At 34.4% G+C, this 27252-nt stretch overlaps 1 protein-coding gene across 2 annotated transcripts; it reads right to left on the minus strand.

The window, feature by feature from the left end:
• Nucleotides 1–473: 473 nt before the first annotated feature.
• Nucleotides 474–27046, minus strand: LOC132205907 (receptor-type guanylate cyclase gcy-1). 2 transcript variants are annotated; one of them, XM_059635284.1, is made up of 14 exons: nt 26969–27046; nt 21631–21870; nt 18683–18780; nt 18470–18622; nt 15333–15464; nt 11407–11640; nt 9907–10035; nt 5823–5952; nt 4610–4732; nt 4464–4553; nt 3651–3774; nt 2708–2926; nt 2558–2649; nt 474–1692 (listed from the first exon to the last, which is right to left on the minus strand). In XM_059635284.1, the coding sequence occupies exons 1-14, from the start codon at nt 26978–26980 to the stop codon at nt 1552–1554; spliced, it is 1917 nt and encodes a 638-aa protein (XP_059491267.1). In that variant the 5' UTR covers nt 26981–27046; the 3' UTR covers nt 474–1551. The 2 variants fall into 2 exon arrangements, with proteins under 2 accessions (XP_059491267.1, XP_059491276.1); XM_059635293.1 differs by lacking the exon at nt 26969–27046 and adding an exon at nt 22852–22952.
• Between the last annotated feature and the right edge of the window lie 206 nt (nt 27047–27252).

The raw sequence follows: 27252 nt of genomic DNA on the forward strand, positions 1-27252 counted from the left end.
ATTAAAATGAGGATAATATAATTAAATTAACCATTTGTCTAATTTAAGAATTTCCTTCTGTCACAATAAAATGTAAATTTATAAAAAAAAAGCCTTGACAAAAATAATGTTTTGCTAAATATCTTTAACAATTTCATTGGTTAAAATGAATTTGGTATAATTTTATCTAATTTTTTCTGAACACATGAAGACATCGTGCAGTAATAGAATAATTAGCGCTGGGAGAGTTGGTCAATGCACTATATTTTTTCTCTTAAGCACGATTAAAGCACATTACCTAATTCATGGACGAGCTTTCCTTAAATCAATTTTTTTTAATAATCTTTCTTTTAATATGTGGCCATCTTTTTACGTTTATTTTTCAGAAATGCACTTCTACTGAAAAAATTTAAGTTGGTTTTTATTACTTAAATTATATATTGAAAATTTTATGGAAACCTGTGACAAGTATTCAGACAGACTGTCATGTTTAATGGCATAAACATGAATATGCACATTTATTTATTTTAATATTTTCAAAGCTTCATCATACAAACAGTAAAGTATTTTCCTTTGTTTTAACAGTTTTATAAATTTTACAGCACATAATATGACGACTAGAAAATGGACATTGAAAACAATTTTCCATGTTACAGAGACCATCAGAGTATTAACAACATTATTTGTTGTTCAGAGAAGATATAAAAAGGAAAAAAATAATTATTATGTATTATTTTAAGATAAAGTTTAAGTTTAAAACGCAAAAATTTGAACTTCATAACACCCCATTATTCCCCTCATGTTGGAAAACAATGTAAAATTCAGTAAAATTGAGACGAAATAACAACTTAAAAAATTAATTTTGAACTTCATTAGTTCTGACTTTTAAATTTTGAAATCAACTTTGTTACAATTATTGATTCTGAATTTTTCAAAATATTTAGTTTCAAATATTTACGTTCTAGTTCAAGCTAATTTAAAACCACTAAAGCTCCAGTCTCACAACACTAATTCCATTAATTAATTTGACAAGAAGAAATATGTACTAAATAAATGAGCCTCTAGCTTACTGGGCTATTGTCAAAACTGGGATTAATGACATTCTTGGGAGAGGTAACAAATTAACCATTTCCTGAATTATATTAAAAGATCATTAATTTCTCACATTTATAAATTCCATTAGATAATAACATCAGTCACATTAAACATGGTGCCAGCACAGTTTACAACACCAATATAAAATTCAGTATTGTTTTAAATTTGACCAGAGTTTGGCTTCCTAGTGAAAACTACCATTGAGTAAATCAAATTAATCGATATCACATTTCATGCGATAATCAGTGTTTGAACAGAATTCTAAAAATCTTTATGATTAATTGTACATATTAAAATAGTCATTATTTTTGTTTTGGTTTCTCGGAATAAAAGATTTCAGGCTTTTAGCCGGGCGGTGGCAAATACCATTTTTAGTCTTTGTTGTTTTTGTGTCTGTTCATATAATATATTATATGTTCATTGGGAGGCCGTGCTGACTTCTCTGTTGTTCTTGTCAACGCACTGGCCGTTTTCGTGTCAGTGACTGAATGACGCCCGCAACCGTCGGATGAACATGGGCTGCAGATCCTCAAAGAAGCCCGGCGTGTCCAGTTCGGACGCGCGAGTTATGCCTCCCTGTTTACCGACCAGCCAGTAGGTTTCCAGCACGCCTTTGCCCTGATAAAAGAAAATTTTAATCAATCTTTTTCATATGAAATAAAGAAAAAGTAATAGCTATGTAGTTATTTTCAGTCAATCATAAAAACAAGTTTTATCCTGGAACCGCCTGGAACAAAATTTTAAGAACTTTTTATCGTAAAATTGGTTTAGTTTTGTGTTCAAGATATCCTTAATTTTTTTAGTACATTGACCATAGACTGATTTTAATCTTCAAATAAATACAGATTAAAATCACATGGGGAGAGAAATATTTGAAAATGAAATGTTTTTTAAACACTAAAATAAAATCCTACCGAATCATCAAATTCATCGAATATCGGATTGCACAAAATTGTGCAAAGACTATACATATGTCATACAATATAATTTTCTTTCACAAAACTTAAAATGTGAAGTCTCTAAAGTAAACATTTTGAAGAGTATAATTTAAAAAAATGTAAAAAGTAAAATTTCTTTTAAATAAAAAACCTTATAAAAACACAACAAAATTAAATAAATAAACTATGTTATATATATTAAATTAATTTACATAGTATGAAATTAAATAATTAATAACTAACTGACAACAGCGTGCAAAATAAATAAATTTAATTATTAAGTTTCACTGATAAAATTTTGTTAGGTCAATACTCTTGATGTCAAAAGGGTCCGATGTTATCTTTCCCAGCAAAACCTGAGGAGCATTTATGCAAAAGCAGGCAGTACAAAACCACGTAAATAACGTCAGGCGTCACACATTTGCGCGCAAATCCCCTAAAAAGCAGCATCATAAATCTTGTGTGTCGGGCGCGCAAGATAAATCGACGCAAAAACTCTGAGTTGAAAATAAGCCTTTGAATGAAAATGGGGCTGCCCTACTGACCTTGACCTCGACGAGGCCCCGCAGTTCTGTGTCAAAGCCGCCCACTTGACAAAGAGCCTCATTCACCTCATAACTGATGTGGATTCGCAAGGCTGCGTTCAGAAAAAAAAGAGTAAAGCCTGTAATTTGAGGAGGATTTTGTGTACGCACGTTCTCCGGTTGTCTCCATGCGGCTGGCCGTGTTGACCGTGTCACCGAAGAGGCAGTATCGCGGCATCTTGGAGCCGACAATGCCCGCGACCACCGGACCAGTGTGGATTCCGCTTCGAATCTGCAGACGCTCGCCCGGCCGGTGAGGAATCGCGAATGCAGACGAGCCGGCCAGTAGGTCCAGTGCCATCGTCGCTATTTCAGAAACGTGTTTCCGACCTGCAATTATCATTTTTTCTTTACTTTCCATAGATTCCGAATTCATTAATAAATGCACTACATACAAAATTAAATTGATTTAAGGGTTAAAATGAATTATGCTATTTTTTCAATTAAAATTTGGGAGAATTAAGGTGTATAAATTTTTATATAGGATGGGAAAAAAGGTTAACCTGATTGTCTGTATCGGTCTGTAAAATTTACTTATTGTAAAATGTAGTTTTATTTAGACTTTTTTTAGCCTTTTTTTAAAGTTACAACTGAAGTTGTGGAAACACCTTTTTGAGAAAATACTATCAACCTATTGAGGATTTTTAAATTTTATATATTATTTTTAATAATAAAATTTGCCCAAAATCACTCATCCTCAGAGAGATAGCCTTATCAAAAATTGCAAAAAAAGACGCCGCTAAAACAATTCAATTTTCATATATTATTGTTCAAAAACAGAAGCTTTCTTTTTTCTTTGTTTCCTCCTCCTTCCTTTTTCAATTAGAATTTAACCTTTGACCATAAAATACTTGAAACTTTGCTCTCCTGCGTCCATTCTCTCTGTCACTTTCAGAAAGACTTGAGAAGCAAAGTTTGCCACCATTGTGTACTATAGGGCGGCATCAGAAACTTTGCCGTTTTATATTCGTTACGGCGCAATTCCCCTAGCGACAAAACTTTGTCATCTCTTAAACGCGATATTAAGTTTGCGAATTGTGTGGTGGCAATTTACCATTTTTCTCAGGCAGTCCAGATGCAACCATGTAGGAATCGCCAATGGTCTCAACTTTGTAAACGTCGTAGTGCTCGATGCGCGCATCAAACAGTTTGTAGATCGAGTTGAGAAAACGCACCACCTGTAAGAATAATGAAAGAAATTTATTAATATTTAAATGTAATTTTTTATAAATTTATGTGTGCAATAAACTTAAATTAATTTTTAAACATTGTTTTGATTTTTTTATTTTTTTTTAAATTATCACTTATACTATTTATTATGCTAATATTATTATTTAATTATTCAATATTAATCATTTTACTCGTTTTTAAATATATAAAAAATTAAATTTAAGTGTATTATTTTACATGCTTCAAAATAGCATGCGATTGTAACAAATAATAAAATTTTTTTACACCAAATTAAATAAAGTTGGCTACAACCAAAACCTTAATTTCATGTTCTGTTGTATAAATACAAATCACATAATAGGGGTCCGCTACTTATATTTACTCTATAATATTGAAGATTAAACCAAAATTGCAAATCGAAAGTTATTTCCAACATATATTCACATATATTTTGAGCTGAACTTTGGATTAATGTTTGAGAGCAGTATCTTTAAAACTGCACTTTATTAATTTAATCTCTTTAATTTAATTATTAAACCTAAAAAATCGAAATGAATTCCAAATCCTGATTTTAATTGTGATATTTAAAATCACTTTAAATATTCAAGATTCAAGTATTTGAAATGCCACACGAAATACTGTATTTCGGGAGATAATTTTATAAAATAAATTGATTATAAATTGAAAATTATCTCACCTCGAGCGGGGTGCTCTCGGCAGCTATTTCGGTGAATCCAACGATGTCGCTGAAGTACACGGTGACGTTCGAGTAGAATTCGGCCGGGACCTATCAAGTAGATAAGTGCGTGATTTTTCTCAATTAGCGAGTTGGTCGCAATTTACCTCCTGGGCGTGCTTGAGTTGGCGCGCCACGCTCGGGGGCAGCATTTGGAAGAGCAGGGTGTCGCTGCGACGCTGTTCGGCTTTCAGCTCCTGAGCCTTGATAATTAAATTGGACGCGTACACCTGCAAGGACACATACACACCCGTTATTAACCTAGTGGGCTCGCAAATTAACTAACTGCACTTTACGTGCCCGGAATTTAAGTTTGCACTTTGCACAGACCAGCACACGTGGACGCATTTAACAGGGAAAACAGACGGAGTCCAACAATGAAGGCCACAAAACACAACAAAGCGATCACAAATATCACGTGCTAATGTTTGCGGTCTTGCCAAAAGTTCAAATATATTTTAATATTTGTACTCGTCTCGCTTCAACAACTTTTAGTTAATTGGGATTGAATTGAAAATTGAAAGATTATTAAAAATTAAACCAAATTTCCTTTTGTTTGAAGCAACTGAAATTCCTGAAATTGACTAAATAGTCTTTCAGATTTTTCTTTTTTTGCAATTAAATTTAATCTAAGAGAAATCCCTACGAAATATGTCGAGCAGGATTTTTTTTTTAATTTGACCTTTTAGTTTTTTATCTGAATTTGATATTGTATTTCCACATTTCAGTTGTCATAAGTTAACAAAAATTATTATTATAAAAATAACTATAATACACTTTTAAAGATAGTTTCAGTTAAACAAAGAACAGAAAGAAGAGCAATAGTAGAACATATGGCAAATAAAATTTTAAGTTAAATGTAAATGCATTAAAAAGTTTTTGAGAGTGAAATAAAATTAATTTTAACGAACACCAATTTTAAACCTTTATTCAATCAATTGCACGTAAAAATGTCTTCAATGAAAATAAAAATTGTGTTGGTTTGAAAATTATTCCCTTGAAAAGAGAAAGGGGAACAAATACAATTCTGTATGGGCTCGTCTCCCTCACTCACTGTGAGCCGAATTTTGTTGTTTTATTTATGGTGGCGGTGCGGCGCGAAGGTGTTTTGCAAAATTAATCTCAACGCAGGTCGGGCGGCGTGGCGGCGTAAAACAAGTTGATTAACGATCTCGCCGCCGTGCAAATATTTGCCCACCCGCCGCAAAGAGTATCCAGCGCGCGCGTCACGCGTTTTATTGCTTTTTCCACTGGGACTGGCGCGGCGGCGAAATGGGGCGGACAGAGTCGGAAAATTCCAATAATAGAAAATTGTATTACCTGGATTGTTGCGACTGCATTGCAGACGAGCACGATGATGATCGGCGAGACGACGAGCACCAGCGCCAGAATCGCCATTCCCTCGGCCTCGCGCGAGTTCGCCTCCTCCAGGATTTTGTCGATACTTGACCTGCAAAATTGCATTTCCTAATTAGATCCGATGTGGGTTTTGCGCAGTTAAATAGGTATGGTTGACCTGCTCGACACGATTAGAAAGTAGCCTACACATTATTTACCCACATAATGTGTAATGAGATGAGAGACGCATCGTGCTGATCTTTGTTAATTTAAAACGCAGTAAAAGATCATGTATATATATTTGATATTCTACTTTTATTTATAAATAACCCATAGAATTTTTTTTACAAAAAATTGCAAATGCATCTTGGGAAAATTATTTGAAAAATCGGTCAGAGAATTAATTGAATTCTAAAAGAAATATTTTAAATAAATAGATGATTGAAGAATTGTGTAAATAATATAAAATAGAAAATAAAAATGGTGTATTTAATTTATATTTTCCGGTCCTATACAGATTTGTGCAGCATTTCAAAAATGAAAAAGTTCCTTTTTATAGCCTAAGAAAAAATGAATAAAAAAATTGTATTCATTGATCATTCAAAGTATCCAACACTTTGTCTCCAGGCTAGATTAATCCTCATCTGATCTTATGTCGCGTATTTTACAATTTAAAAATCAAACGTTTTTAATTTAAAAACTCTAAGTTATTTTCATCACAAGGAATAATTAATTTTAGGGGTGAATTGTTTAGAAAACATACCCGGTGAGGCTCATCGCCCGCGCAAAAAGACGCCCTTTTGTAAAGAACTGATGGCCCTCAAGTCCCTCAACCTACGCACGAAGGTGCTGCGAGCTCATAAATTTATGATAATTTATTAATTGAATTCATTACGAGTGGCGCTTGGAGAAAGCGTCTCCAGCATCTGCTGTGCTCGGAAATGCGAGTGGATGACTTGGTGTGAAATGCGTTTTACATTTTCTCTTCAACGAAAAAGGGAGTGAGCTGGATGACATTCAATTAATGTAATTAAAATTGAACCTTACTTGAGAGCAACTATACTTATCAATTCAATTCCCGACAGAGAGAGAAACTTCAATTTGCAATCGTAAATGAAACTAGGAATTTTGAAATAAAACAGAATTGAAAACTCCATTTGTGGAAGTGCATTTTATCGCAATTCAAACTACTGGAAGTTCTCTCAAGACACACTGAGGTGATTTCTAATGTTAAAATAAGGCTTGAGCTGTAATTTCTTTTACAATTAATATGGGATTTAAAAAAGTTGATTGAACAAAATCATGTACCTCGAGAAAACATTCCTTGTCAGAGATTCGTCAGATCGATTTGGCAAAGAAAGAAAGGAAGACATTTTCTTCCTCGGAGAGTCGAACGAAAATCAACCGTGATAGAAATTGCGTGCCGGCAAACCGCACGGCCCGAATAATTTAATTCAAGGGGAGTTTTTTCAGCTGGAAAGGGGACAAGAGCGGCGTATTTTCACTGCACACGTTCAGCAGATCAAAGTGGAGCAGCGAAAGCAAACATACAAACAAACTCCTCCGCTCAATTTCCAGGCCGAGCAAACATTCGAAGGGACACACTTGAATTCCATTTGCATTTCACATCCGAAGCGAATCCTGCAGGCTACTAATTGGTTTCGCGTTCGTCACTTCGTCTCTCTTCCGAATAAGTCAGCCGGGGTTTGGAGAAGAGAGAAGACGCTGAGCCAATTTAATGAAAGGAGAAAATTAAGCGCCAACTGAAAAAGATTCCCAAGGACCGGCGAGCGTAAAATTAGAGGGCTCTGTCTAGTTGAAAGAGAGTAATTGGGACTTTTTTCAATGACCTCTCCAACTTCAATTTATATTTTTTTGAGGCAGAAAATTCTTAAAAAGTGAAGAAAAAATACAGGCTCGCTCTTTCCTCCATAATTTACCTTGTTTAATTAGAAAATAAAGAATATATTTCTTTAATTTTCGGATTAAAGTTTGCTTGAATTAGAAAAAAGCATCTTCCTGAACTACAAAATTTTGATAATTTTCATTTGTGTCTTAAGATTTTTGTAAATTGGATTGGTTTTATAACAGATTTTAATTTGCAAAATTTTGTAAAAATTGAAAAAATTTGTTATTTTTCCTTTGCAGTTTTGTCATCGAATTTACAAGAAAAAAAACCATTTTCTAAGTTTCCATTAAATACTTTACAATATAATAACTTGATAATCTGACTCGCACAGCATAAATTTTATTTTATATCTGCTCAAAAATAGTCCATAAAATTCAAACGACAATTTGAAACGTTAATCCTGATTGAAAAGGATATACACTTTTCATATTCAGTCCGCCGAATGCAATATCAATTCAACGGAATATTAATACACGAGCAGGCCGCTTCGACAAATATTACACAGGAAAAAGTCATTCAAAAAGTGTGTGGGATAGAAACTGCGCGACAATTTCCACTTGGGCGGTAATGTTAGCAGGCAGTTGGGCATGCAAATGCTGCCGGCGAAATAGGATTCGAGGCAACAAAATCTAACGCGCGCAATAAAAAGTGGCGAAATGGAACGGAACGTCGTTGAGGGCAAATCCGAACCGGGGGATTATGCGCGACTGCTCTATTCACTCTCTCAATATTGTGCGTTTACTCGCTTTTTCGTCGGCTTTTATATTGTATAAGTGTATAATATAGTGTGTCGCGAGAAAGCGCACGTTTATCTCCAACTTAATGTACGCGCCGGTGTTAACGGCGGAGAGTGTTTTTCTTCCGGGGGAAGCCGCCACCTTACAACAATTTGTGAGTTAAACTTTCAAGCTCATGAGATTAACAGGATGAATTTTGATTGTTAATTGAACACAAAGCTTAAATGGTTGTCTTAAAGTTTAACATTTAATTACAAATTTAAAAAAATATTTATTTATTAATTTTCATTTATTTAACAATTTTTTTAATTTTCTTCGTCAAATAAATTCTTGTATTAGGATTATTTTTTTGTTTGCATTTGTTTTAAATCACCTTGAAAGTGGATAAATCTGTGAACTTGAAACTTAACCCATAATAGCCCTATTAGATGATTACATTTTGTGAATTTATGTAAAATGCAGCGCTCATTTTTAGAATCAAAATAAATATGTATGTGTGTACATGTGATTATTCAGAGTGCATACTAGTGGGTTGGTAATCCAGTGAAACCAGTCCACTGCAGACCACCTACTTAAATGGAATTCCTAATATTTGTTCTATAAAATGTATTCAGTGATAAAATTATGGCACAAACCGACACAAACAATAGTCCGCCCCCCAATTTTTCCAAAATGGACAATGTGAGAGCTCTAAACGAAAGTTACATGTTTTATATTAAATGAGTGAAAATATTTTTTTTAAAATCATTGTTTAGATTCTTCAAATAAATTAAATCCTCAGTTTTTTCTGATATACAATGATTTTCACATAATAAATATATTCCTCAAGCTGGTACTTATAATGCTGACAGAATCAAGTGATTCCATACAAATAACAATTAATCTTTGTTTTTCTGGCGTTAATTCACTGGAAAAAAAACGATGCTTAAACCAAATGTGGCCTCCATTGGGGCAAACATTAATTACAAAACGCTCATTGACCTTTACGAACAATGATTTTGTGGAGGTCGGACGTGCTGGGACAAGGACCGTGGATAAACAGAGTTTTGAACAATGGGTTGGAGTTGGCAAAACCTCGAAATGAATCGACCCTCAGCGTAGAATAGAATATCTCTGGAGCGGTAAGGGTGGCTGTTGGGCCCCACACTCATTAAGCCTGTGAAATTACGTCGTGGCACCGGGTGGCCTGTTGTGTCGCGCGCGGCGCAAAGCAAATAATAAACCGTTATATGACGACTAAAGAGGTCAATAAAGACCCACCCAGAGTGAAACCGTGTGTCCGAAAAAAGCAGCGGATTTTCGAACGGATCAAGACTTATTGACTTAGCTTGATATTGGTGTGCTTTACGACTTCCCTCCCTTTTTATCTCTCTGATTTATATTTACAGCCCGGTGCTAAAAGGATTATATTTGTGCCTACCTGATCTCCTTGCGTATTTCCTTCTGGAAGGTGCGCAGTTCGGTGACGTAGTTGGCCATCAGATCGAAATAGGTGGTCGCCTCGTTGATGCTCGCGTTTTGACGTACGTTTTTCAACACCAACTGCCGTCTGCAAAATGATCAACCGGAAGTAATTAAAATAAATTTTTTACGCTTTGGTTTGAAACAAAAATGTTTCTCCAGTGCAATGGTTGTATATTTGGAAAATATTTGGTTAAAATTGTTCACAAAAAGAAAACAAAATAGGAAAGTAAAAAGCTTGGTCAAAATAAAATCTCAAAAAAGTCCAGGAATATACAGAAAATCTTAAGCAAATGTCAACAAAAGTTCCAATTTTTTTATTGCATTTTGTGACACTATATTTAGAAGGAGATTAAAAACAAACAAAAACTATTTTCACCAGCATTTTTCCTGCTGATGTGGAGCAAATTATAAGTTTCTAAAAAGGTCACGAGTTCAATTTGTAGCCGAAATCGGCTTATTTCAACTGGTCTAATTATCTGCGCCGCTTAACTCTGCCAGTCAACATTGTTTGATGTGAATTGGAATTTTGATGGAAAGCGAGATGTTAATTTAAATTAAAATGCTCAACCACCCGCACAGAGCTTATACACAAAAGCAATACTTCAATTTTCAAATATTTGCAATGATGTGGCTACGTCTGATTAATTACAACATAAATTTTATAATTATTATTTCCATTTAATTAATTAACTTTTTCCCACATTGATGAGGAAATAGCTATAGAACCTAGACTTGATAACTACGGGTTTAACAAACAAAATCCTCAGCACTTCTTATTTGACGCCCAAATATGCAATATGAGCTCTTTAATCGAGATTTGATGTTGTAACACACATTCATATATTCATGTAACAAGTTTTTTATTTTAGTTTAGCACATTTAAAGACTTGAACAATAAATTTGGCATCAGTGAGCCTATTTGTTTTTTAATCCTGTATAATTTTTTGATTTTTTTTATATATGGTGTATCTAGATTTAGGCAGAGATTGCCCTGTGGTAAACCAAAATCAATAAAATTTATTTGCCATTAAATAATCATTATTGATACAGATCTGGCTTAGCTTGAACACCTTGAATAGTTAAGTGTATCTTATTAAAATAAACCAGATAAGTCTCATTCCAATTAAATAAATAAGCTTCAAAATTTAATTAACTCTAAAATTTATAAAAACATGATTATATCACAAGTGCTAGAGGTGTTGGACGATAAGGAATCTTTTTCTCTTCATTTTTGACTTGATTTGTGAATAATGAGGAACAATAATAATAATTATTTAAAATCTTAAAATAAAAATTATTTAAATAAAATAAATAATATTATATTTTTAATTTATAAGAAAATTTGTATTTTAAAAGCATGGTGTATCTAATTTACGATCTTGGGATTTATAAGTTTTGTAACAATTTTTTTAAATATGTAAATTAATAATTATTTCATGGAAGTAGAATAATTTACCTCTCGTGAACGTCCATCCAATTTGAGTTCAGTCGCCGCGTCATCTTCTCTCCAAGCTGCAGGGCGAACTTGAGGGACGAGTTAAGCAGGTCCGTTCCGAGAACGTCGTGTCGCACGTACTGCAGGTAATTGTGCGGCTGCAAAACGCCTCGTCCAAAAAAGTTGAGTCCGTACACCATCGAGATGCCGAAATTTTCGATGCTGCGTAGAATGTTTTTGAACGCGATAAGATACCTGCGAAAATAAGTTGCGTGGGTGTTTATACGAGACCTGGTTGTCGCTTTGGGAGAAAACAAGTCTGAATTATGGACCACTACAGGGAGGAGGAAAAGTTGGAAATGGGCTACAACTTTTGTCATCCGCTTGTGAATGGGTTGACGATTACCGTTTGTCATCAGAAACGAGTACAGCTTGTGGAAAAAGTCAACACGCAGGAATGGAAATTTGAGGGGAGAATTAATTAAACATTTCTTGTGTAGGGGAAAGACCTCCAAGGAATGTAATTGCAAATTAAGCCGAAGGATATTAAGAAAATCCTTAAAAGATGAAGGGAGAAACGAAGTGCAATTTACAGGATGAAAAACACCGAGTCCGCCGTCGGTACCGAATGGCTTGGAAAATGATGTGAAACAATCCGTAGATTAAATCTGTCCGCTGCGGGAAAAAAAGAAGCCATGGTGCAAGTTCAACGCCCTCAATGGAGCTGCCCTTCTTGTTACTATATTTTTTCGCCTTTGAACAAAATGTTTAAATTTTATTTTATAGCGTTTTAAAATTTAACCATATATTTTAGACTTTGATTACAAAGTTACTTAAAAAATTCGATTGAAGATTTTTATGTGATTTTGATTTTTAAAAATTGACAATTTATTTATTTTTGGTTCTTACTTCAAGAGGCCCCAATCACTATAGTAACTTGAATATCCTTATAGATCTTTCTCTAAACGATAAATTTTATTTTTAGTTATTTGTTTTTTAGATATTTACTGCGTTTTAATCAATTAAATATTCATACATCAATTGAAATTATTTTGAATACAAGGCCATTTTTATTCCTTATATTGCAGTCAAAAATTTTATGCTCAATTTTTATTTTAGGAGAAATAATGGTGACACTTTATATTCAACCAACCGACAAATCTCGGGCTTTTCCTTTTTCAGCTTGTTTGGGGCATGTCTAGCGATAAATCTAGTCCCAGCCGCGTTTTCGAGCGGAGAACAAGGCAATATATTCAAGGCAAACAAAAGGGCGGCAAGGCGAGAGAGAACAAACAGGTTATTAATAATATTATGCCCTCCATCTCGTCATATGGGGATGTTTTAATAAGATAAATGGCTTGGTTGCTCTTATTCAAATGCGGCATGAATTTGAATATTTTCGAGACGCACATAGTTGTGTTGTTGTTGTGTCGCAACTTGATGACAAACAAATTTATTCCGGTCCTCTGGGAAATGCAGATTTTGGGCGCCGGCGCGAATAACTTTATTCGCGCGTTTATGAATCGACCATTACTTGGCGCTGAGAGATAACCCGCCGGTGTTATTATATTTCCATAAGCCGAGAACGATAACGAGGTCGGTGAGCAGCACTTGCGATAAATTAGCCTAGGGTTATTTTGGCCTCTGGGATAAGTGCAAGACCCCCTCCATATGCGATTACAATTTTGCAGAATTCAAAATAAAGTTGAATTAAAATAAATGATTTTCTTTCCAACTCCATATATTATGTCTTTAGCTAGGCAAAAGTATATTTAATTTTCAATATTTTTTCCTATGTGACTTGATTTGTGAAGAATAAACAACAATAATAATAATAACTTCTACTTTAATTGTATGTAGATGTCTCTGTTGAAACAGGATTATCTTTTTTCAATATATTTATTAATGATATTTATTTTTTACAATTCTAAACGCAGATCTTTCTAGCGGTTTAAACGTTCCTTAACATTTTCAAACATTTTTTGCTTGTAATTATTTTTGATACCAATTTATAGCAATAACAATTTAATTAATTAATTTTAAATTTCTTATTATGTATTAAAAATTTTACTTATAGATTGTTATTATTTTAATTTTAAAATATTTTATGTATTTTACAGAACTTCCAACTTGCATAAATAAAGTTAATAACTGAGTGTTATTAAAAGAGTCTTCATGATATTCATTTTCATCCTTCTCTTGGATTGTTCGAGTAAATTAAAGGAAAGCAAAAAATTTTAAATGAATTTTGTCAATTAAATACAGGAAAATTGCTTGGGGGGTTTCAATGCACCAATGGAAATGTCAATACGTATGTAGGTAATCAATATCTACTAAATAAAATTAAATAATTAACCTCATCTATTTCTCACAAAGTCAAAGAATGAACATGACACTGCTACCAAACATAATCTTAATTATAAATGAAAAATGATTTAATATGTAAACCAAAAAAAATTGGCTTCTCCATATTAGGAAATTATTATTAAATTATATAGAAATTATAATTTCAAAACTTCACCCCCTTATTGCTTTCCTTGCATACAACGTGGTTTCTTTGGTGCTCAGTTTGCTTGAGAAATTATTTCGCTAAAACTAATTAGCTAACTTGTCTCTTTCTCAATTGAAATTAATTCTTGTAAAATTATGAAAAATTTACTATTTGTAACAATGCTTTAAAAACCAGTAAAGTTAATATTTCAAACGCAATTTATAAAATCCTAACGAAGAACAGCAAACTTAACCAAACTAGGTTACATAATTTTATTCTCTTGGTGTAAATTGTAGCCCTTGTTGTAGAGAAACTTCCGCCTAGAGGGATTTTGTTACGCTCGACTAAACCAAACAAAATCTCTTACTTTGTTTGCATCTCTCTCGTTTCTGTTCCAACGTTTAAGTGTCCCACGCATTTATTTCTTGAGAAAAAGCGGCGGAAAATGCAATTCAGGGCACGGCGCCCGTTTCCACGTGAAAATTGGTTCGCCCATTCTTAATAATGTAATTACAAGTTAGAACAAAGCCACGGCGTGCGTGCGCATTGCCACGTGGATAATTTCGTCGGCAGCTCTCTTTGTGCGAGGCTTAAAGGCTCGTTGCAGCCAGACCGACTTTTTGCTGCCAACACGAGCCGAGCGAGCGTTTGCTCATAGAGAGAAAAGCACGCATATAACTAGATACGCACCAGAGTTTGCTCTTTGTGCGTTTCGGATTACAAGGCCGAAACCATTTTCATTTTCCACAGGGAGAGAACGAGAGAGGAGCGAGAGCATACAATTTTGCGAACCTTAATGAGATTTTACTTTTGTGTCAACATTTCCACTTTTTCACGAGATAAATCTTTGCTAAAAAAAACTAGAGCGAAGAGAATAAAATTTAACTTCAAATTTAGCTTTTAAGAATAAAGCCTTTTTAATTGAGGTTGAATATAATGACGGAATTAAATTAAGATCCTCGTAAGATATAACAGTATTTTAAATTTTTTCATTAAAGTGCTGGTTGAAACTGTTCTAATTATCTACAGTATTATGCCAGCAGATTGCGAGGAAACGTTTTTGGAAGAAAAAAACATTTCAACATCCAAGTGATATGATAATGGTTCAACTCAATTTTCAATGCTAAGCACTACATAATTTAATTCATTTTAAATTGTAAATTTGCATTTCAAAACCATATCCATTTTATTTCCAAACTTTTTAATCCCAAACGATTTCATTTTTGTAATTTAAAAAAAGCTCTTATCACAATACCAAATGTCCACTTAATTTGATTTTATAAAAAAAAATATTTGTTTTACAATATTACACTCGGGAGGTGAAGTGAATTCATAATGTTTATATAATGTTTGATGACCAGAAGGGTTGGAAACTCTTGCTTGGCTTCAATAACTAGCCGCAGAGGAACGTGCAATAAAGTTAGTTAGTGGAAACTGCTGAAAGTTTATATTATACCTCCAAACGCCGCTGGTGTCGGTCTCCTTGATTTGGTTGGTGAAGTGGTCGAGCAGAGCCGCGTTGACCAAGTTGTACCAACCGACCATCTCGGTGACGTTGACATCATCCGTAGTGTTGGTCACTTTCAACCTAATAAGCAAGCAAACACAAGTTTTTATTGGAAAAGAATTGTTTGCAAACAAAAAAAATATTTAATTAACGATAAGGAAATAAATTTGTTCTTCTCTCAACTTCTGATAAATTTTTGCGCATCCAAAGACATTTTATTTATATTGTTACTATTTGTTTTGTAAGGAAAATGAGCCACCATTTTTATCCCCTCTTTGAATTATGTTAATTTTGGTTTAAAAATGAGATAAAATTAAATTTTAAGTGGGGTAAATGAAAAACTGTATTCAATTTGATACTATCGTAACCAAAACGGCTTTGCAGCAGATTTAATTTAATTTTACAGATAATTTTCTTGGTTATTTTCCCAATTTTCGTCGCTAATTAAGTTTTGTCATATATGATGAGAATTGATTTTCCAAAACATAATATATATATGTTTTAAGAAAATAAACCTTAAAAATAAAAACATTATAAGATGTAAAACAAGATTTTAAAGATAATTTTTTACAATATAAAAAATTCACATAACATGTTTCCAAATAAATTTTTTTGTTTTTTACAAAATAATTATTTTGTTAAAATCATTTTCATGTTTTCTGACCGCTTTAAAAAAAATTTCTGCTTGAAATTGAATGATTCGTTTCATTATATGGTTAACAAGCCGCAAGAAATGACGTTGGCGTCGTCCGTCGTGCTGGTCACCTAATCCGCAAACAAACAACAAGTTTGTAATGAGAAGTAGAAGAGAAAAAATAATACTCTAGGGGAAAGTTGGCGATAGGTGGTGACAAGGAGTTATTGGAGCGGCAGATCGAAATGAGAGCAGATGGGGTGCGACAGTAATAAGAAAGCGAATGGATTGGCTGTGTAGCTTGGGGCAGGCAAATGCAATTCCGGGTGTTGCACTTGGTTTGCCTCACTTGATGAATGTGGACTTGCAGTCTAATGATCTGTGTTTGTTTCAAGGAAAATGCTCTCATTCTCACTCCCCGCAGAGTTGGTTGAACACTCGGGTTTTCCGCAAGAGTGGAAAAGTCTAAAGAAATTCCGCGCCCTTGACATCTTGGACTTAACAGTTCGAATTATAAATGCCTCCTCAAGAGAAAATGGTCTGCACTGCGCACCGGTATGCAAATTGAAGAAGTTTTGCGCGAGTTTCCCGAGATGGTTGAGCCGAGTGGAATTTCCATTGCCCATAAATCTTTTCCCAAACTGCTCCAGAGAGTAAATTAGACCGGTAAAAAGTTAGATCTCTTCCATTGTGCTAGAATTCCTCTGGTTAACAAACGACAAAAAAGTTCATAAGAAAAAGATAAGTATTCTGTAATGAAGGTGGTCCCAATAAAATATAAAGTTTCTGTTTCTTACAAGAATTTTAAATTTAAAATTTTGACATATTTATGTGTTCCTTTATTTTTTGATTATTGCTAAAAAAATAACATTAAACAAAAAATCAAAATTGAGATTAATTTATTTTAATTTGGAGCAGTTAGAAATTCTTTCCACATGTGTTGCTGTGCATTATAATCAATGAAATAAATCGAAAAAATATCCTGAGCTTGATAATTTTGGTTGCATGACGTAAATTATTTTATGATGAAAATTAAAATTAATCTATAAAAAATTTAGCATTATAACATCATTGAAGGGTTTTGAATTTTGGATTATTTTGTGATTTTTGCAATCAGTAGGAATCGAAGTAAAGAATCATTTGACTTTTCACATGTAATCTTTACAAAAATGATGTGCTAAAATTTTTGGCTCTTGAGACGTCTCTAGCATTTCATATATTTTTTCCTCTCAACCTCGAGAAGCTTCTCAATTGCGCAAAAGAAATCAATAGGAGGCCAATCTTTTTCATTCGCCTTTCTCATTTCACTGGCTTAAAAAGCAAATTACAAACGCCGAGTGCTTTTTTTCAATTTGAGGCAGGCGGAAAAAAGAGGAAAATCGCTCGCGAAGACGGAATTTGATTCAGCGAGGCGATCACATTTATTCCAAGAGCAGCGTGGAAATGTACGTGTTTTTGTGACCGTTTGGAAAAAGACGTGCTCCAACCTTCCTCCTTCGAACAAACGCAAACAAACAAAACGCCCACTAGTTTTTATCTCGGCGAAAAATGTGTCGTTGAGAGAAACGGGGCCTCTTGTATTTGTCACAAACACGAGCACACATGCTAGTGAGAGCTGTGTTTGAACGTGGTATGGTAAACGGTATAGAACCTTTGGGTGGTTTTTGCATACATATTTATTTATAAAGCTGCAAGCAGTTTCTGTACTTTGAAAGGTCACGTGCACGGATACTCAATCATAAAACCAAAATGTTTTTTTCCAAATGAAAATTAAATTTGCATTCATTTTTCAATTGTTTGATAGGCTTGGTGTATAGTGTAAAAAATGAATGTTAATAAGATCAATAAATTATTAACTTTTTTATAGTTATTGAAGAGAAAGTAAGTCTATGTAACGATGAGAAAATCAGTACATAAAAAATGTCAAAATATAAATAATTCCCCATAGAGTATCATAGAGACATATCTTTTAAGAGAGAAAGGAAGAGTGTCACTTCAGGGAAATGGAATGATATCCTTGAAGGCAATGATGAAACTGCCACGGTCAGCCGCGCGACGTGCGACCACCCTTAACGTGCACTGACAACAACACACGCACGCAAACAAAGGTATCGCATTCAAACCCCTGCGCAAATTGGATGCATGCAGCCTGCGCACCACGGCTGCTCGGCGGGAAGCCTACATCTAAATATTTCGGTTTTCAGGGACACGACAAGAGTGGATAAAGATTTTCTCAAGCTGTGCAACAAGAAGCACAAAGTTTTAAGTTGAAAATTGTGGATATCAAATAATTAATTGTAAAAATTTAGAAAAATAAACAATATTTAAATTATTATGTCATTCTGATTTAAAAATGATTCAAGCTAGGCATTTTTCTACCATATTTGTTCCTGCACTCATTTTTTTTTTTTTTTTTTTAATAAATATTTCTTACTATGAGGACAGCACTCACCTGAAAGCCTTGAGAACCTCACAGAAGCGATCGGCCGTGGTAAGCACGTCGCGATTCTCGGGGGCCAGCCCATCCACACTGAGAGCGATCGGCCACGTGGTCACGTTTCCAATCGCCCAAAGTGTCTTTAGGAAGGTCTGCGTCAAATTCGCTCTGTAAGAGAGAAGCAAGTCTTCAATGAAAGATAAAAGTGCGGTGGGCCAAAGTGCAAACCTCAGAGTGCTGCCATTGGTGTAGATATTGTAGGCGATCTCGGTTCGCTCGAATTGCAGGCTGGTCGTCAGTTTCCCCAGCTCGGTCGCCACGGTCACCTAATGGGCAGAAAAAGAAAGTGCGTTGAACCACAGGTCATGCGTGCGGTGGTGAAAGTGAGATGCTGCCATGAACAGCGCTATTGTGGCATCAAAAAATGAGGCAAAGTGGTTTTTGACCAAGCTCTAAACATTTTCATTTTTATGTGTATAAGGAGTGAATTTTTTAATAAATTTAAAGATTCCGTGAAATCCAATAAAAATTATTTATAATTTTTTTAATGAAAAATACGGGTTTTTTTAAGGTTCTGCCCACTTCTGCCTGTCTGGAATTGTTTTTTATTAGCACAAGAAAAATGTTTCATTAGTTTATTTATAATGATGAGTAAAATATGTATGTTACAAACCTTATATTATATATTTAAGTTCTTCTTTCCTAACTTAATTAACTTTTGAAATGAGCTCTAGAAATAATTGTTACTTATTTTGCAGATTAAATTAAAATTAAATAATACTTTAAAAACAAAATAAAGGATAGTTTTCATGCTTTTTTGAGTAGGAATATGAAAAAGAATTTATTAATTAAGTCAAGTTTTGTTTTCCAAATTAACTATTTATCTTTAGATGCAAAGGAAAATTTTAAGTTTACATTTATTTATTATTTTTGCTAAGAATTAAGATATGATAATATCACAATTAAAATATAATTTGATAAATAAACTTGGTTTTCTCTCCAAGAGAAAGTTGCTTTTATTAAAAGAAAAATACTAAAAAACAAATTCTCAAACAAGTTAAACTTAAGGTTCAATCTTCATGATTCGCCCCCCCCCCTCCAGTCCTGCTTCTCAATATATTTATTACCGCTTTGTTGGTTATTTGTAAAAAAATTAATTAATTGAAAACACAGAAGTTAAATAGCATATTTGCAAATAGAGCATTTGCTATATTTTATTTATTTATTATTATTATTTATTCTTCTCGGTCACTTCACTACAGAAAATTTTTATTTATTTAATACTGTATTTTTTTTTTTTACAAATTTGCGGCGTTGAAAGAATTTATTGGGTCAGAAACCTTCATGTTGAAGGGACCTGTGGGAAAGAGGTATGTATTCATTATGTATCCAGGCTTGCGCCAAAAGCAATTTAAGATAGAGAGAACGGGGACGCGGGAGCACAGCCGGGCAAAAGGAGTGTCGCATCAGCGACCCACATGCACTCGTTGGAGCGGCAAGAAGGATTTCGCCGGGCTAAGCTGCGAAACGACCTGCTGCTTCTTCTGGTCTTTCTCATTTCAATCACAATGCCCACGGGCGCGCAAAACCGCACCATCTTCCTACTTTATGGAATAGAAGAAGAAGAAGAAAAAACGACACGCGGTCGCACACATGCACATATATCCATTTTGACACTTTGATGGATAATAATAGTGCGGACGGTCGGAGGAGAAGGAGCTGCGCCGATGGGAGATGAGAAGGAAAAAAAATTCAATTTGCCATTATGGCTGCGCGATCGATGAAATTAGCCAAAGTGCTTGCTGTGTGCGAATGGCCTGCGGCGCAGAACAAAAGTTTGCAGGATTTTTTGCAATGAAAAATACACCCTATAGGAATTAAAGTTCTGACACTGAGGGAAAATATGAGTGACGGGCATTGGTATTTTTCCTGTTTCCTTTTGTCAGCCTGAAATCCTAGATTTTTTTTACTCTTGCAGAATTTTGCGTTTTCACTTAAATGAGATAACCGATGCGGAAATGTGCGCGTTATTAAGGGCAGCTCTTTGCTTTTCATCACCTGCAACGGAGCGAAAGGGGTCAAACCACACAGGTGGCGCTGGAAACATAATAATGACGTGGTAAGGGGCTTCTTAAAAATTGGAGATAATTACTTTTCAAAATTAATTTCCTTATTCATAAATTGCGAAGAATAGGTTTCATATAAATAAATTTTAATCACCCATTGCCAGATATTAAAATTACCAGTGCAAATTAAAAAATTTAAATGATATAAAAACACATTTATTTTGTTTCTGATTATTTAAACCTGCCTTTCTAGCTGAAATTATTATAATTACACTAGCTAATATGAACTATTGTAACATTATGAGTTTTAATATTGTGACAAGTTATTGTTATTATTTTCAGTCAATACAGAAATTTAAATTGGAAAAAAGAGAAGAAAGGGTTTATAGCAGATGTCTGCTTCTGCTCAAATGCCCGACATAAAAAAGTCTTGGAAACAGGAAAAAATTACAGTTTTAAAACAATAAAATTCTGCATATAAGTGAATATTTTGGTTAAAATCGCGATTAAATAGGCCTAAGTAAAAATTCATTTTTTTTTCTTCGTGTATAGCGTTTTTCTACTTTTTCAAATATTTGGTACTTGGTGCCATTTAAATTAGTCAAATTGTATACTGAAGTTGCCAAAACATAATTTTTTTAGTTGAACAACAGGAAATTCCGAATTCACAATTAAAAAAAAAATCATTTTTTTCTTCATTTCGTCAAATTTTCACATTTTAATCTACTTTGTACAGAGTTATCTATTTTTCATCGATTAATTAAGTGTCAATTGTTTAGCTAAAAATTTAGTTTGCCCATTTTTAAGCACACAGCATAAATAATAATTAATAAAATTCGCATTTCTGTCAATAAATTTACGTATTTATGATAAACAGAAAACGTTCCACTCATTAATAGATAAGCAAAAGCAGACAAAATATATGAGGTTTGCGTGCTGGAGATACACAGCGTGGGTGACAGCTGAAGGTCGTCATTTGTCATTTTATATTATTATTATTATTTTCGTCTCTCTCGCGTCCATTTCTGGGACGCCGCTGTGAGATATCACGTTAAACACACACACAAACATTCGGGCGCCGAAAGCAAAGAGCCGTGAGAGTTTTCTCACCTGTCGGTCGATGTCGACCACTTCGTGTCGGTTGACGACAATGTTTCTCAAGGTGAAGGCGTTCTGCACGATCAGCGCCAGGATGGGCACGAACGGCAGCGCCAGCATTTGCAGCAGCTGCAGCCGGCGGCCCCGCTTCAGCTGCGGATTCGTGCTCAGGCATCCCTTGTCCCGGCGCCGACCTTTGGCCACGCCGCCGATTGAGCTTATCGACAGCGAGCTCCCCTCCTCCTCTTCCATCTGGAAAAAATTTAGTAAAAAAGATTTGCGCAGTTAATTCATGTTAGTTTTGTAGATAATATTTTTCTTTTTTTGAGGAGGAATGATGTGATGAATAGGGAATAAAATTAAAAAAAAAAAATCTTCATTATCCTCAACGAATTTTGCAATCGCTGTCTCGCTGATTGTTATCTACTGATATTTAATAACAAACTCCATTTTAGTCTTTAAATGTTAATTAATGAAATCCATCAAAATCATTTTAGTCTCTGTTAAAATTTGAAGTGCTTTTCACAAACATTCAGAAGAAATTTATTAAGTTACAAAGAAAATATTGAGGCTGATCTATATAAAAGCCTACTTGTAAACTGGTTAATCCACAAATGCAATATGAATGGAAGCCGGGATAATAAGACTGGACCAGGTTAAGCTTTTTGACATGCCTTCAAAATAAGCCTTCTTTAATAAATTCATTTCAGTTTGGGAAATAAACACTTTTGGTTCAGGCAGTCTAGCAAAATCGATTGAAATTAGCAAATTTTTTAGCTTATTTGCCTTATTTTATCTTATGTATATCATTTAGCCTCAATTTAATTACCAAACCGGTTTAGTGCTTTTTTAAATCAACATGAAAATTATTAAACTTTAATTAAAATATTCTTATATTTATAGCATGTTAAGAAAATTTTTACTTTGAAAGCTAAAATTGTTGTATTCTCTAGTGAGTTCCAAGCAAATAATAAATAATAATTCCATAAAACCAATCTCACCAAGCAGAGCTTTGCCAATAAAGCATTAAAACTTCTATATCATCTTCATTAGTTAGGATATTATCATGTTATTACTCTTTTTATCAGGACGCGAATTGAAGAATTTTGATTAATCTCTTTCGTAAAACTTCTCGAGTCCCTTTGACAAGCGGCAAAGGAAATGACGGCAAAGATAAACAAAATGCAACAAGACGGGCGCGCTTTATAGTAGGGTGGTTTCTGCCTTAATTACATCAGACGGCCAGAGGAGCAGCGTGTCCTTATTCTCAGAGAAAGGGCGGCCCCGTGCTGCCGGTCTGTATTTGAGCAGAGAGATAGTATGAACGCCGGGTGTGTTTTATCTCAACAGAGTCTCAACACGCTGGGCACAGATCGACGAATATCAGACTTGCCCTTGAACCTGCTCTGCCCTGCGATTTGCGCAAGCGAAAAAAGTGCTAATGAGAGTTTTGCAAATTACTTCTTTATATCATGGGATAGATCGAGTGCTTCGAGAAAGTTACATTTTGGGTCAAAATGAAATTATGATCTTAACTGCACTTTTATTGCCATTGTGTTGATGGAAACGACAGGGTTTCCCCCAAGTTTTTACTAAAACTTCCTTTAATGGCAGAGTTGGCTACTCATAGTTAATTAATTATTTAGATAATTTTATTGCTTTGCTTTGAAAAATAATAAACTTTATTTCCAGAAATTAAAATTTCAAACTTTTTTACTCTTTGCTTTTTGGAAAATTGCCCCATTTAAGAGGCCACAAATTACTTATAAAATTCCTTAAATTTGATCATAATATTAAAATGTGTCAAGGAAGGGCACGAAATCGTTAAAAAAGGCGCGTAAATTATTCAAATTATATTTTCAAGATACTACATTTTGTGTTTAATTGTAAGTGATGGAAAAAGGAAAATTTGTGCAGGACTAAAATAAGTCATCAATGTAATGCAAAATATGTATACAAATTTTGAATTAATTTATATTTTTGATCTAAACGCGCATGTTTCCAAAATCTAATAAAAGTATAATTAAATTAAATTGAAAACAAAAATATTTCAACTCATTTTAAATTTATTTAAAAATTTTCATTCACAAATTTTGGCAATTAAATTAATTTATAACTGATGGGGTAAAAAAAATAATGATTCGGTCTATGTACCTGAAAAGTTAAAACATTTTTGAACTTTTTATTTGACGTATCAGTAGTTTGACAGATTGCTTCACCTCATGATATACACCAATTGAAGCAATAAACTTAATTTGCAAATCTAATTAAGATGACTGTAATCTTATAACTTATCTTCTTTTCATTAAATTAAAATTTTGCACCTATTGACTACTATTTTTGAGTTCAGAAATCAATTGTGCGACGTGTATCACGTGTACGCAGGTGAGGCTGGCTCAATAATTTTCAATTTGCGCTGTCCGCACCTATGCGCGTGCCGCGTGCTGTTTTGCAATCAATTTGTCCGCATGCGACGCGTGACAATCTGTTTGATTCCGTGTTGCGCATTTTTCGTGTGTGGCGAGCACGGCGCGGCTGATTTCCCAGCGGGGCACGTGGGTTTCGCCTGCGGGTCACACGATAGCCGCCACCGTTTGATTGCCATTAGCCGGCGCTCCATTCTAATTCACTCTGCCGTATATCATCGTGCACAACAAATTAGCCGCAATTCGAGCCGGGCGGGTTACGTCCTGTTGATAAATCACGCCCGCACGAAAAAGGGTCGAGAAAAAATGAATTGGGAATATCGAAAGCGATAAGAAGAGAGAGCAACTCTTTTCAAGACTCTCCCATCCCTTCGGAAATGTTCAAAGCGCTTTTGATCTCGAGCCCTGTTCAGGTCGATCATCCTAATTGAATGGGACTCCCTTTCCTTTGCACGCACCCGCTACGTATTGATCAGAAAGCATGCAGGCGAGAGAAGGGTGATATGAGTAAGGCACTTTTGGTCTTTTGAAGTGTTCTAATTAAATTCTAATTTCCTCTCCAGCACACCTATCAAGACAAATCATTTTCACGTGAAAATCTTAAGACAAGAGGGGAAATTGAGTTTTATACGGTAGCTTTCATAGTCAGATATTAACTTTCTGACAAAAACGTTCTCAATTTAGTGGACTATGAAACCTTCATAGTCACCGATTTTGACCAAATTTTCACCGATTAAACTTGGATTTTTAGAATATTGATGAATATTTTATTATAAAATCTAACTCTGCAATTTAGAAAAACAACTTAAAAAAAAGCAAAAAATGTTATTTATCTTGAAAAAAGGCATCTATATTATGTTATTGCCTTGCCGCCAATTTATTTAAGGCTCTCCGAAAGCCTATAATCTGCCTAGACTACCTTTACACAACCTGCACCCAACACCCAACATATAAATATTTAAATCATTGTATTATTATTATTTATTTAATGTCGTCACGTTAATTTCAGTTCTCCGACTATGAGAAGCCAATGAATATTTTTGTTTTCTCGAAAGTTTTTCAATTAAAATAATTCAAACTTAATAATTAGACATTTTGCCAGATGAATATAATTATGATCTCACTTGGCTTAGTAAAGGAAGAGTTTATAAGAACTCTACATTAAATGGTTTGATTCTAAAACATTTTTCTCACTCAGAAGAAAGCTACTTAGCGTAAACCACTCTAGTGCAAAAGTGAGCAACCCGCCGTTCAACTCGCTGAGTGAGCTCAAATTGAACGATGTCATCGGCGATAAACTGGCGCGGAGTTGGTAAAAATATATTTATATAAAAACAAATTTCGTCGTTCGCAGCAGCCATCGCCGCTGCTTTTTATCCCTCTTTTAGCAACTCCTCCCGCGTGGCTGGTGATCAATAAAAGCACTACACCGATTCATCCAGCATGATATATAAAAAAAACTGTATGTGCACAATTTTCCATAATGCGACCTGTATCTATTGATGAACCGTGAGAGGAATTAATTACGAACTGAATCTGCTCCAAATAGCAACTCGAACGCTCCACGACATTTTTATGAATCTGAAGGGAGCTTTGGATTTGGCTGCGGTTTTTTTATAGAGCACCACAGGCATTAATTTCAGTGCTGTAAATCAGGCAAAGGACTACGTGGGACGCGCTCTGTTGACATTTATAGTGTTTGAAATTGCTGCTGATTGCAGCTAACCGTATATTGGCTTCCTACGCTAGAGAGCGATTCACTGAATTTCGACGACAAAATTTGAAGGGAAAAAATGGGAATAAAGAGGAAACCGGCGAGATCATTATTTTAAATGAGGTCCTCAAAGAGAGCTGTCATTTTTAATAAATTTTCCTTTAACATTGGCAGGGAATTATTCCGTGGGTTTTACTTAAAACGTGTTCATTTCCAAGACTGAATTTTAAGATTTTACTATATGCAACCAACAGATCAAATTCACGAAATTCACTCTCATGGACAAGCAAAAAAATTAATGAAATTTTCAACTTAACAAAGTATTAATATATGAGATGAGAAGCGTAATATTAATAAGTTTACCACTAGAAAGAGGTGATCAAAAGACTTCTAAAGTTTTGAATAACAAAGGACAACGGATAAAATCCAGAATTCAGCCAGCATGCGTACTGCGCACATACTGTAGGCCGTAAATTGAAGGGAAACTTTGCGTTTGCACTGCAATAACATGGCAAAGAGAGAAACTTTCTGTAGCTATGAATGATGGAAAATAATTACCAATTAGCAGAAGAATATAGTTTTATCGACAAAATACTTGAAATTGAAACTAATAGAAATAATTATCGACGGAAATCGTATAGTTTACATTTTATATCGCAAACACTTGATTTGCTGCTAAATTCTTGGGAGGGGGATACAAAATCTTGGAATTGATTGTGGTAAAAGGAAAACCAAAATTTAATTATTTACTCTAAAATTACCTCCACGATTTTTTTAATGTACTTTAATATTATAATCTTATTAAATACAAGAACGTGTATTTTTAAGAATTGTATACATACATTAATATACATACTATGATATTAATATTATCTGCTCTTGATTATGTTTGGACTTCCAATTCTGCCTTATTTGAACACGGCTCCACAACTGAAATCGTGTATTCAAATTCAAAGAGGGCCAGAATAAGAAGCCCAGCGTCTTTTATTCCTAATTTTGACCGCGTATAGGACTTCCACTTAAATTATTCACTAGCCCCCTGGGAACAATATCAATAAAATATAGGTACCGATTAAATTGCAATGACCCCAAAAAACCATAACTATGTACATTGCTGAATTGGATATTAATTGATTTCACTCTCTAGCATTAAATTGATAAAGTTTATATTTTTTAATTTTAGATTGATTGTTAAAATTTTGATATCTACCTGTTCCTTCATGGGAGAAATTTCAGCGCAAAGCGAGAGAGTGGTGCACGTTTGGCTGTTGTCCAGGGGATGCGGACGTGCTGGTTGCTGGAGAGACACTGAAATGACTGCTCAGTAAAACACACACCGGCGGGTGAGCGAAGCGGCGCAGCATCCCTGACTCCGGAGGCGCCACCCCCACATCAAGAGGACTCGACACGGGAACCGCCGTCGAATAATCCAAGGGATTTTGTGCAAGAAATTGGGCGACGTGACTCGAAATGGCAATGCCTAATTTGGCAGAA

This window comes from Neocloeon triangulifer, unplaced genomic scaffold (assembly GCF_031216515.1).
Source record: "Neocloeon triangulifer isolate White Clay Creek 2 clone unplaced genomic scaffold, ASM3121651v1 ptg000001l, whole genome shotgun sequence".
Lineage (NCBI taxonomy): Eukaryota > Metazoa > Arthropoda > Insecta > Ephemeroptera > Baetidae > Neocloeon > Neocloeon triangulifer.